Source organism: Talpa europaea (assembly GCF_964194135.1).
Source record: "Talpa europaea genome assembly, chromosome: 3".
NCBI classification, from domain to species: Eukaryota; Metazoa; Chordata; class Mammalia; order Eulipotyphla; family Talpidae; genus Talpa; species Talpa europaea.
The window spans coordinates 64,619,981-64,632,840 of NC_140069.1; the positions used below are offsets into that span (position 1 = coordinate 64,619,981).

Genomic DNA, 12,860 nt, shown 5'->3' on the forward strand with positions numbered 1-12,860 from the left:
ATTTCTAGTTTGATGCCTTCATGGTCAGAAAAGATGGTCGGTATGATTTCAATCTTGGTGTATCTGTTGATGCTTGTCTTGTGTCCCAGTATGTGATCAATCCTGGAGAATGAACCATGTGTGCTTGAGAAAAATATGTACTCTGTTTTTTGGGGGTTTAGTGTTCTATAGATGTCTGTTAAGCCCAAGTGCTCTAGATCCTTATTTAGAGCTTTAGTGTCTTTACTTATTTTTTGTCTCATTGATCTATCCATTGTTGATAGTGGTGTGTTGAAGTCTCCCACTACGTATGTGTTTTCTCTGATGTCTGTTTTCAGAGATGACAATAGTTGTCTGATATATTTTGGTGCTCCTTCATTGGGTGAATATATGTTAATGAGTGTTATTTCTTCTTGAAGAATTATCCCCTTGATCATAATGTAGTGACCGTTGGGGTCTCTTTTTATCTTTTTGAGTTTGAAATCTGTTTTACCTGATACAAGTATAACTGTTCCTGCTTTCTTTTTTGGTCCATTTGCTTGTAGGATTGTTTTCCATCCTTTAACTTTGAGTCTATTTTTATCTTTTGTAGCTAAATGTGTTTCCTGGAGACAGCAAAAGGTTGGGTTTTGTTTCTTAATCCAGGCTGTGACTATGTGTCTTTTTATTGAAGAGTTTAGTCCATTTACATTTAGAGTTAATATTGATATGTTAGTATCTGTATTTCCCATTGTGTTTGTCTTTCCTTTGATTTTATTTATTTATTATTTTAATAACTTTTTTTTTAGGCCTTCTTTCGTTGTTATTCGTCCCTCTGAGGTTCTGGCTTTAGGACTCCTTGTAGTATTTTTTGGAGTAGGGGTTTAGTCGTAATGAAATTCCAGAGTTTCTGTTTGTCTGGGAAGGTCCTTATTCTTTCTTCATAGAGGAAGGAGAGCTTTGCGGGATAGAGTATTCTTGGTTGGCATCTGTTTTCTTGGAGTCTGTTGACTATGTCCCTCCGCTTTCTCCTTGCACATAGTGGTTCATCGGAGAAGTCTGATGTCAGCCTGATTGGTTTTCCTTTGAATGTTATCTGTCTCTTCCCTCTTGTCAGCTTCATTATTTTTTCCTTATCCTGGATTCTTGGGAGCTTTACTATTATGTGTCTTGCTATATTTTTCCTTTCATCGTGGAAGTTTGGTGTTCTTCTTGCTTCTTGTATATCAATTTTCAGCTCCTTCTTCACGTTTGGGAAGTTCTCTTCAATTATCTCCTTGAATATTTTCTCTGTTCCTACATCTCTCTCCTCTCCTTCTGGGTTTCCTATAACTCTTATATTTCCTTTCCTCATGGAGTCAGATAGTTCCTGAAGTCTTTCTTGGGTCTTTTTCCTTTGTACTTCTCTCTCCTTTTCTGTTTTGGTTCTTTTTATTTCTGTGTTTTCAAGAGTACTTATTCGTTCTTCCATTTCATCTATTCTGCTTTCATTGCTTTTCCCAGAGTTCTTTAGTGCCTTCATTAATTCTTTGATCTCCTGCATTTCTTTTACTTCCCTCTTTAGGGACTCAGTTTCATTCTTCTGATTGTTGATTATTTTTCCCTTATCATTGCTTTCCTTTATGACTTCTGTCAGTATTTTAATCGTGGCAATTTTAAATTCTCTTTCTGGAAGGCTCAGAAGTTCTTCCAAGTTACTGTCATTGTAATCTGGGGAGTGGTTTTCTTTTTGTGGTGTGCTTTTTTCCTGAGGAGTTGTTAGGTTGCGTGTGGTTCTTCTATTCCCTACTGTCTGTTTTCTAATTTGCCGTATGTATTGGGACACTGTGTTGCTGGTACCGGCCGGCATCTTGGGTGAACTTCTCCGCTCCCCTCTGGCTCCTCTGAAAGCCATCTGCTGGTTTCAAGCAGTCTTTACTGAAGAAAGGTCCCTGTTCTAAAATGCCAATGCAGGGACACGCTCCCCTGCGCGCCTGCTCTGCCCCGGCGGTGGGTTCCTGCTCCCCCTCTGGGCTGGGACTGCAGGCCAGAAGGGGCCTGGTGTGGGCGAATTTCCCAGCTCACCTCTGGCTCCTCCTGGAGCCTTCTGCTGGTTTCAAGCAGTCTTTACTGAAGAAATGTCCCTGTTCTAAAATGGCGATGCGGGACACACTCCTTGTGTCTGGTCTGCCCCGGCGGTGGGTTCCCACTCCCCCTCTGGGCTGAGACTGCAGGCCAGAAGGGGCCTGGCATGGGCAAACTTCCCAGCTCACCTCTGACTCCTCTGGGAGCCTTCTGCTGGTTTCAAGCAGCCTTTATTGAAGAGAGGTCTCTGTTCTAAAAAGGTGATGAAAGTACGTACTCCCCTGCACGCCCTGTCTGTCCCAGCCATGCGTACCCACTCCCCCTCTGTGCTCGGACGGCTGGCCAGAAGGGGCTTGGCATGGGTGAACTTCCCAGCTCACCTCTGTCTCCTCCGGGAGCCTTCTGCCAGTTTCATGCAGTCTTTACTGAAGAAAAGTCCTTATTCTAAAATGGCGATTTGGAGACAGGCACCCTCTTCCACACGTCTGGTCTGCCCCAGCCGTGGGTGCCTGCTCCCCCTCTGGGCTCGGACTGCTGGTCAGAAGGTGCCTGGCGTGGGCGAACTTCCCAGCTCACCACTGGCTCCTCCGGGAGCCTTCTGCTGGTTTCAAGCATCTTTACTGAAGAAAGGTCCCTGTTCTATGGAGTGTTGGTGATTTTTTTCCTGGTCACTAGGTGGTGCTAGAGATCTCTCCTAGTGTCCTTGGGGAGCTGTTTTTTTACACTGTGGGAAGGGGAACAGAGTGGGAGTGGTGGGGAAAGCCTCAACGGCTTTGAGGTGCTGTGTCTGCCTTGTGCTCCACCATCGTGGGGAACACACACCCTGAATTTCGTGCCCTGGGTCTCAGTTCCAAATCCTCAGGTCCAGGACGCAGGCTGTAGCCCAGTTCAGTGTCCGCAGAAATGGCGCCTTTTGCACCCTGCTCCTGTGTCCCAGCACCTGGTTTCTGATTACTCAGTGAGGGACATTCACCTCAGTGAGGGCCCCCACACGTCTCCCAGCAAGCCTAGGTCAGAGGCGCGGGGACCTGGGCAGCCGCGATCCGTGTTTGGTTTTCCGCACAAGCTTACTGTCTGGCCTGGGGCTGTGTGTAGGTCTCCGGGAGTCTTTGTTTTTCTCTAATGGTGCCTGGAGCTGTTTGCTCATCTCTGTGGCAAATCCTGCAGGGTTCTCCACAGCTCCAGTTCATGGGGTGTGGTGGCTGAAATAGTTCCTTTCCACTCTCAGTCCTGCTTGATGCGTAGTTTGTTCTTGTTGGTTGTTTTAGGTTTTTTTTTTGTTTTTTCCTCCTTTCTGTTGGTCGGAGAGTGCCGACTTTGTGGTTGGGAGAGGGTAGCAGGGTTCTGAGCTTTCCTCCCTTCTAGTCCTCTTTTATGGCAACTTTCTTCTTCAGGTAGTATGCTGGAGTCGCCCATTTATCTTCCATGTCCCAGTTCTCACTGGGACCTGCCTCTTTTCCTCCCTATTAACTTCTATTTAATGGGAGATCTTACTCGCAGTGTTTCCTTGCCGCCATGTTGATCCCCCCCCTTACTTTTAATAAGGATCTCCAAAGAGAAACTCAAGCAGTGATAGTCAATGAATAAAGACTGGCCGAACTTATTCCTCCTGTGTTCAAAGTGACAAATTTTTGCATGACTATTTGTATGTGTGTTCCTTGTGTAAGCTCTCTACCCAGTTTTAAGATACATGATTTCTGGCATCTATCTTTATATCTTTCAGTTTTGTTCTATACTTAAAATAATATTTCATGATGTATTTGAATAATTTAATATCTTATAGTATTACAAGTTATCACTGTTTATAGCATTACAGTATTAATTTCCACATCTCTATCTATATTTTCCTACATATTTCTCTAGTGTCAATCCCTCATCAAAGGTAATATCTGGTTTCTGAGCTATATATTTGAATCTCCAATTCTTCTTTGATTCTTGAGTGCCCTCTCATCAGCATTCTCTCAAGCATGTTTTGTTTTCCAGCAAGAATCATTCAAAAACATCTGAGAAACGATGCCATACAATTATTTTGCTTTGGATATTTTATTTAATAGCATCTTTGGCATTTAACTGCTGTTATTTTATTTCTCTGAAAGCTTGCTCAAGCTTTTTAATTTGTTTGTGATTTTTAAATAGAAGATGTATAATATCCAAGGGAGGAAAGTACTCTTGGGGTTCTTACCATTTCCCCTCTGAGGCTTCGCTACTGTCACATTTTATTTATAGTGATCCCTTGGGACCTCTCTTTATCTGTGGTCACTACTGAGAGCCACAGGCAGTCAGGGAGGGGGAAAAAAGTGCTGCATGTAGGGACAGGTCTGCAGCCTATATTTTTTCCAAAGTTCAGGTACTTAGTCAAAGCATTTTCTCCAGATTCTTTGATTGTTCCTTGGAAATACCCCCCACTCCTCAAATGCCCACTTGTTTGGTGAAGTTGGCACAGTTTAATATTTATTTATTTAACCTTATTTCAAGCAATACTTTTTTAAAAAGATGTATTTATGTATGCATACAAGAACTGGGCTACAGGGCAGGGGTGTAGGGGGTGAGAGGATTCACCAGAGAGAGTGTGGAGCAGAACAGGCAGATCTACTGAAATGCACTGCTGAGGGGAGCAGCGGGCGAAACAGGAGAGGTCTGCTGCGCCTTATGGGTAGCTCCCTGGCAGGCAGGAATCTAACTCATGCTACAGAGGCTGCAAGTAGCGTGATACTGTTGTATTTAACCCCTGTGCCACCAGGGAGGCCCTCGAACAATACTTAAAGGGTAGGAAGTACAAAGGTACCTTTAAAAAAAAGAAAGCTATTTAAAATTAATTTGAAAAATGAGGCAGAGGCAAACAAGATGAGGACAAACCTGAGGATAACAAAAGGATTCTTCTCACAAGCATCCATAGCTTACTAGGCAAAACTGAACTCCTGATTTTTGGCTGTAAACTGCTGTTGTCTTCCCCACCCCAGAATGTGACTTCAGTTACCCAGCTGCTCAAGCAGAAACAAGCCATCACCCTCAATTCCTTCCATCTCTCATTCCCTTCTTCCAATCCATCACATTCTTTGCAAATTCTACCTTTAAGCTTATTTTGAATCCATTTTAATTAATTATTCTGTTATTTTTTATGTGGGGCAAGGGCCTTCAGACCCAGCCAAGACTTCCAAATTTATCTTCTTCTGGTGCCTTCTTGGATTCTCCTTTAATCCATTCCTTATGGAAAAATCTGAGTCCTTCACTGACTCCCATTGCACATGGAATGAGCCAGGCTTCTTCTGAGGTGCCCCATGATCCACTGCATTCATTCGCTGCCATCTCACGTGCCTTTCATGGCCCCAGGAGCAGACATTCCCACTCCTGCCCACCTGCGGGCCTCTGACCTTCCTGTGTCCCCAAGAGGGCTGCTCTGCTCATTGCTCACTCTGGCTATGGCTGCCTTTTTCATTTCAGTAGAGTCTCAGATTAAGTAAAGGAAGTTTCTGTAGTGAGGGTCCTCCTAATAGCCTACTTGTTTTCTTCATAGCTTTTATATTTTGTGTTTCCTTTCTCATGGTCTGTGCCACCAGATACTGTGTAAGAAAATACTACTCTGTGCAGTAGATTTCTATCACAGAGACAGAGAAAAATAATATGTCAAAGAAATACAGCAACAGAAATGTTCATTTGCTCAAATCATAAAATTCTCAAGTATTGACAGCACTCAAAATGTTTGACTGAAAATCTCCCAAAAATTGTTGAAAATATTTTAATCTGGTTGTCTGAGAGAAGATCCCTCTAATAGTGCAGCAGTCAGAATACTATACAACTCTCCAGGAACAACTGGCCAGTGCAGTGGTTTCTGTGTCCCCTGAATACTATAGTGACATTTGTGTAGTCTGGGGTTCCTACTGTTTTCTTAGTAACTGTATCACACTTTTGACACATATGCAAATTGTTTTAAATACCAAAATACTTAAATTTTAGATGTTGGCTTGCTTTTCTTTTGATTGCATCTCAGACCCCAGTATTAGATCAGTTTTATGACACACTCTCTTCATTGGTCATGCACACAGCCACTTTTATTTAGATAGTTGCTTACTAATAAGTCAATAAATACCTACAAAACAGCTACCTGTTCATATCATGCTGTGTATAAACTTCAGGATTATCTTGATTCTCTTAATGTTAGGTTAGAGCTATTCATGTTGTTTTGGGTGGACATATGAATTATTTCCAGGTTGTACTTCTGTGAACCATTTGCTACATACCCCTCTACATGCCTCCTATTACACTGGTGCAAATATTTGTGTTGGGTGTGTATCTATGAGGGGATGTGACATTCACTTTCAGTAGGTAATAAACTGTTTTCATGTAGTAATGCCAGGGAAGCATCAGGGACTAGCCCTTTTTCAAACCTACTGTCATCTTCACATCATGCTCTCATGAAATTGATCTTATTAAATATAAATGCACAAGTTTACATTTATCCTCCTGTCATCTCTTTGGCTTAGATTAATCATTCTGGACTGCTAAGATTACTTTATTTATTTATTTTTTCATATGCTTTTTACATCATTCTTCACTTTTGTACAATGTGTGCTTTCTTATCTCGGTTATAGTCCCCATGAAATTCCCACCACCCATTCACCCATGTACCATCACCATAGTCCCTTGTGCTCTTCCCACCCCTGTTTTGATCCTGCTTCCTTCCCTGCCCCCTTACCCCCGTAGAGTGTCTCTGATCGACGGTTGCCCATTGATTTTGATATTTGCTTTATTATAATTGCTTTTTTTTTTCCTGATCCCTTATTTGGATCTTCTACATTCCTCCTAAAAGATAAGATTACTTTAAATCCTGCTTCTAGCATCCATAGTATTATCTACCAGTCCCAGTTTTTTAATTTTTAAAATGTATTCAGGGCCTCCACAGTGGTTCAGTGAGTTGAGCACAACGCTGTGAAGCTGTCCACAGCCTCTGCAGCGCAGGTTCAATTCCTGGCCGGCCAGGGAGATAACCACGTGGCATGGCAGACCTCTCCTGCCTTGCCCGCTGCTCCCCTCAGCAGTGTTTTTTAGTCCATCTGCCTGTTCTTCTCCTGCTCTGTCTTTGTTGAATCCTTTCACCCTCCTGTACCTCTGGCCTAACCCCAGTTCTTGTATAAATAAATAAAAATATTAAAATGTATTCATATTCCTTCTATCAAATAATAATGAGAAAATGACTCCTGTTCATTGAGAACTTAGTATATGCTCAGCACTTTTTACTTATTCTCAGAACATAGATTTTTATCTTACTTTTCATAAGAGGAAACTGAAGCATGCAGAAGCCCAGCATTCAAATTCCATAGTCCATGTTCCCTCTGTAGATTGCATTTGCTCCCACGACCCTATTAAGAACCCAAATTGTGTGTCCCTGGACTCTAGTCCACCTGCCAGCACCCTAGCTCTGTCTTTAATCATGATCAGTCCATAAGGTTCCTCTCACATGACAAATATATAATTGATTAGCATAATTCATATCTTAAATATTCTTGTAGTGTTGTATACAATGCATGGATTTTGAATTCAGTCCTAGCTCTGCCTCTTACTTTGGTTTTGGTTTTTGTTTTTAAGATTTATTTTATTTATTTATGCATACAAGAACTGGGGTATAGGCCAGAGGTGCAGGTGAGAGGATTCCCCAGAGACAGAGTGGGGAGCAGAACAGGCAAATCTATTGAAATACACTGTTGAGAGAGCAACAGGCAAGACAGGAGAGGTCTGCTGCGCCATGTGGGTTAGCTCCCTGGTCGAGAATCAAACTCAGGCCATGGAGGTGATAGTGATGAAACTTAACCCCTAGGCCACTGGGGAGGCCCACACTGCCTCTTACTTTGGATTTGGGCAAGTTATGTAACATCCACCCACCCTTAGTGTGGTTTCTTTACTCTCTGTAAGGTTTAATGTCATCATGTGAGAAGATATAATGGAACATGCCCCATAGGGTGCAGTGAAGTTTAAATGAGAATACCTTTCAATGCTCAGCACCACCCCCCTGGAAAATAACAGATTTGTATTAAGTGGTGGCATTTTCTACTCCTTTATTCTTCCAAAGGAATTAAGTTTTAGAACTCACTCTTTCAGAGTTTTGGTTATGAATTTGGATAAATAGTAAACATTTTAAAGTCAATCTAATGTTCACTTAAAGGCACAAATTAATATAATGAATTCAATGTCAGATGATTCATATTTGTCACAGCCTAATATCTTTAGTTTGTACTAAGATATTCTGACTCTTTATAGGTATAGAGAGTGATGAAGAAATTAGGCATTTGGATGAAGAAATAAAGGAACTGAATGAATCCAACCTTAAAATTGAAGCAGATATGATGAAACTTCAGACGCAGGTAAAAAAAGAAGAGAGAGAAATAAAACATTGAAAATGTTTTATAAAAAATGTTTTAAAACTATATTGATATCTTACAATGGATATACTGAGTATATACAATTATTATAAAGTATTGACTAGGTGGAGCACCGTGGACTACTATTGATTTGGTAGTTTTAAGTAAAGGTATTCATGTTTTACTTTGTCTGTATCAAAGACTTTGTAAGCAAGTAAGGTAGATCAAGTAAGGTGGAAAAATTATCATGAGAAGAAAGGAGATGATTTAGTTTCATTCAAAATTCAGTAAAAACGGAGCAAATTTTCAAATTTAACTTAGAACACCTCTGAATGTGTCAATGTTGTTAGAAACAGAGCTTTTTGAAGATTTTCCTGAATGGATTCTTTAGTGAAAAATCCAAACAATTTCTCAAGTCTGCAGTTTTCATATATCATGCCTGCCCCTTCCCCTGATGAAATGTATCCAAATGGATTGAAAAATTCAGCTCCGGGTTGTTTCAAACACTAATAATGACTCTCAACAAACAAATCAGAAGGAAAAGAAAGTGAAATAAAGTATAGGAAAAAGTGTCTTTTTTCCTTCTGTCGTCTCCTGAAAGGTATGATTCTTAGACCACATCATTTGAATCACAGAAATCCTCATTCACAGCAACTGAATATGGGGGATTTACTCCATCTGAAAGCAGTTTTGGTTTCCTTACCCATTGTGTTCACTGTCTTAGTCTTCCTTAATAGTGATCAGGCTTACAGTAGCATGGAGCATTGGTCAGAACTCATAGGAGCTCCTCTTGAGGAACATTAGCAAAGACAACAGAGGCCTCTGCTCTCATGGAACATAAAGCCTAGAAGACAGAATCACACCATACAAAAAAGAATCATGTGATAAATTATATCATATGTGACATGGACTTGGGAGAAGCAACCAGATTTCAACATGAAACAGGATAGTCAGGGTAGGCCTCAGGAGGAAGGAAACATTTTGATGAAGACTTGAGGCATGACGGAAGTTAGCTAAACAAGTATGAGGGGAGAGGGAGAGAAACCCCAAAGGAAACATGTAGACTATTTTAAAGACCTTGGTTTTATTCTGAATATCACAGTCATTATGGGTTGTCGAGCTCAAGGTGAAAACCATTACATTTGACTTACATTTTGACTTACATTTTAAGAGACTGGTTGGGTAGTTGTGTTGAAAATAGGCAAAGAAGAGGTTGTATTGAGCAAAGTCAGATGCAGGTATCCCCTACCATACCTCCCCTCAATGAGAAAGCAGTCACAGTCATGTTGGTGACTGGGCCCAGGGAGCAGCGGGGCAGGTGTGGGCAGTCTTTGCATCCTGGAATTTGGAAGGAGGAACCCAGTGGATTTGAAGTATGAGAAGAAGAGAGCCACTAGGGATACCTTGAAATCCCAAGCAATATTCAAGTTACTTTCAGCTCGAATCAGAGGGCTATGTGTCAATGAACAGATTTGGGAAAACAGCAAAGGTTTGCTCCTCAACCATGTTGAACCTGAGATAACCACTGTATAGACATGTGAGATGCAAAATTTGCAAGTCAATGAAGAAGTTTGAGAAGAAGATATTGATTTGAGAATGTGATTCCAAAACAGAGCAAAATGATGAGGTTACAATTTTATGAAGAGAGATTACAGTGTATGCATTCCTTGGCATTTAATTCAACTGATACATTTTCCTTCAGAGAGGAACCTTTTGTACTTTCAAACTCTACTTCTCATATTTCCAAGTTATTTCCATTTTAGATCACATCAATGGAGAGCAACTTAAAGACAATAGAGGAGGAGAACAAACTTATAGAACAGAGCAATGAAAGTCTCCTGAAGGAGCTGGCGGGGCTGAGTCAAGCTCTCATTTCAAGCCTTGCTGATATCCAGCTGCCACAGATGGTAAGTCCAGGGCCAGAACTTGGTCTCTCCATTGCAGGAGTTTGCAATGTGCGTGTACAATCACCAACAGTGACATTACCAGTGACATTACCTAGCTCTGAGGGGACCCTTCAGCAGTCTGCAGAGGCACCAGGCTTCACTGCATCTGACTTACGATGACCTTCCTCACTGGGAACTTACAAAATCTGAGGCCCATTCATTGCATCATCCACCCAACTTGAGAACTGTAAAAAAAAAAAAAAAAGAAATGTTTTAAGCTTGGTGCTTCTTTCTACTAAATTTGAAGAACATACTTAAGTTCTCCACTTACAGAGTAAGAAACATCAAAGTGAGCATTGCATCCTTATTTCCAAAATTTAAACATATATTTGAGGTTCAGCAACTACTTAAAATTCATAAAAAATTAATTTCCTTGACATTTTTATAAGTAGAATGAACATATGGGAGAGGAGTTGCACTGTTGAATGTTTGTAATTTCCTCAGTGCTGCATATCAGAATATTTCTAAAGCTCCGAGTTTTAAATATAAAGAAGCAGAAATTTAATGAAGTATGTTTGATTTGCTGAAAGCAATAAATCCCTCCATTGACCTAACTTCCAGCCTGAAACCATCATCTGAATCAATTCCAAATGTTACTCTTGACAAAAAAAAAAATTTATAACAATGTAATAATAAGAAACAGAAAGGAAAAAAATATCATTTGATAGCCAAAATTGATTATTGAGTATTATGGTGATACTACTTATTAACATTTGCCTTAACTCATACTTCAAATTTATATTCCTCAGTGTTTTTTCTTTGCCAGTGCCATAAAAATAACCATCACCATGCCAGATAACTTGCACCCTATCTAGTTATGTACAAGGTACTCTAGTAGTGAAGTTTAGGGGTGACGCACTAAATGTGTCTTAAAGCACCAAAGACTGAGCATTGATACTCCCATTGTATTCTTGAGGAAAGCAGGCTCAGAGAGATTATGTAATTTGATCAAGCTTGCAAAGCTAGATTAACCAGGGGGCCTGGCTGTGCTGTGTGTTCTCTATCTACTCTGCTGCTTGGGTCCTGGTCCTAGTACATGCTTTACCAAGAAACATGGCACAGCAAAGGCAGAAACCTAAAGGAAACAGAACCCTGATCAAACAAGTTAAACATGTAGATCATTACTTTGCTGAGCACAACAAAGTAATCTTTGAATTTAGAAAGTCTACCTTCTAAATGGCAACAATGGCAAATAATATCGTTAGTTAACTATAGCACTTACACCTTTTAAAAATCCTTTCTTCCAAGCATCTTGTGAAGTCAGGTATATGTCCTGTTTTCAAAAAGATGGGGAAATGGAGGTACCAAAAAATAGTTGAGCAGCATTTCCAGTGTGTTATTAATTTACTTTCGTTTCTGCATGTAATTTCCACATATCGAGTGTCCACTCTCTTTGAAGTACCACGTTAGGCAAAGGAGATACCCCAAAACACAAAAAGAACAAGGGATGAACAGATCCTGGCTCTGGGAATCTGATGTGCTACCCGAAAAAAAGAGATAGAGAAATAAAGACGTATATTACAATGAAGCTACGAGGGCAACATGGATAAAACAGTGTCTGCGGATGAAAGAGGGCAATTTTCCACCAGACAGCTGGTTAGTGAGGAACTTGCCCAAATCTTAAATTCCTTAAATTCCAGAATGGCTCTGCTAAAGGAACATTCTCCAACATTCGCCTTCTGCATACAGGAGGTCTATTTTGTGCTGGGCATGCTCTGTTGAAGCTGAGGCTACCTCTCAAGTCTGCAGTTTTGAGAGATCCAGCTTAGCAGCAAGACATCACCTATACGTGGCTCCAAATTGACCACAAAATACTGTACATTACTGTACATTAATTCTATTAATTGAGTAAAAGTGAGATGAATCCCAACACACATTCAATCTCTCTCCATCTCCCCAAACTCCAGCAGTCATGTGGATCCTGACCTTCCCTCCGGGACTCCTGCCTCACTGCTACTCTTGGATATTACATGGTCCCCCTTTTCTTGGATCTCTGTGATTGGTTCAATGTGTTTTGTCTTCATTTAGGGGCCTATCAGTGAGCAGAATTTTGAAGCATATGTAAATACACTCACAGACATGTACAGCAATCTGGAACGGGACTATTCCCCAGAATGCAAAGCTCTGCTGGAAAGTATCAAACAAGCAGTGAAGGGCATCCATGTGTAGGATTCCAGTCCTGCCAGCAACAGAAATCACCACAGCAGTAAGAATAAATGGATCTGGTAGGAGCTCCTGTGCTGCTGGGGCATGTAGGTTGCCGTACTGCATTTACAATTGCAACATTGCACTAATCTCCCCTCCCCCCCCAGCTAACATAAAAAGGAAAGAAAAACTATGATAGACTCTTTGGATTAAATTCCATGCAGTCAAATACTAGATCTTATTTATTTTCATACGTTTTTCTTTTATTTCTTCATTGCACTGTTTTGGTTTGGTTTGGTTTTGTAAAAATATGTAAAATAAATGTGACATTTTTATATTTTATTTATTTCTAATCAAAGAGTTTTTTATCTTTTAACTGCATTTTGAAGTCTGC

General features: G+C 40.6%; 1 protein-coding gene across 4 annotated transcripts in view; it reads left to right on the plus strand.

Moving 5' to 3' along the window:
* The window catches only part of ST18 (ST18 C2H2C-type zinc finger transcription factor), a gene marked incomplete at both ends in the record, with an annotated part of 133,843 nt that extends 121,353 nt beyond the window's left edge, over nucleotides 1-12,490 (plus strand). For all 4 annotated transcript variants that reach the window (XM_084230244.1, XM_084230246.1, XM_084230245.1 and 1 more), the window contains 3 exons: nucleotides 8,275-8,378; nucleotides 10,139-10,282; nucleotides 12,350-12,490. In XM_084230244.1, coding sequence (XP_084086370.1) covers nucleotides 8,275-8,378; nucleotides 10,139-10,282; nucleotides 12,350-12,490 — 389 coding nt within the window. The remainder of the gene's footprint in view (nucleotides 1-8,274; nucleotides 8,379-10,138; nucleotides 10,283-12,349) is intronic.
* Between the last annotated feature and the right edge of the window lie 370 nt (nucleotides 12,491-12,860).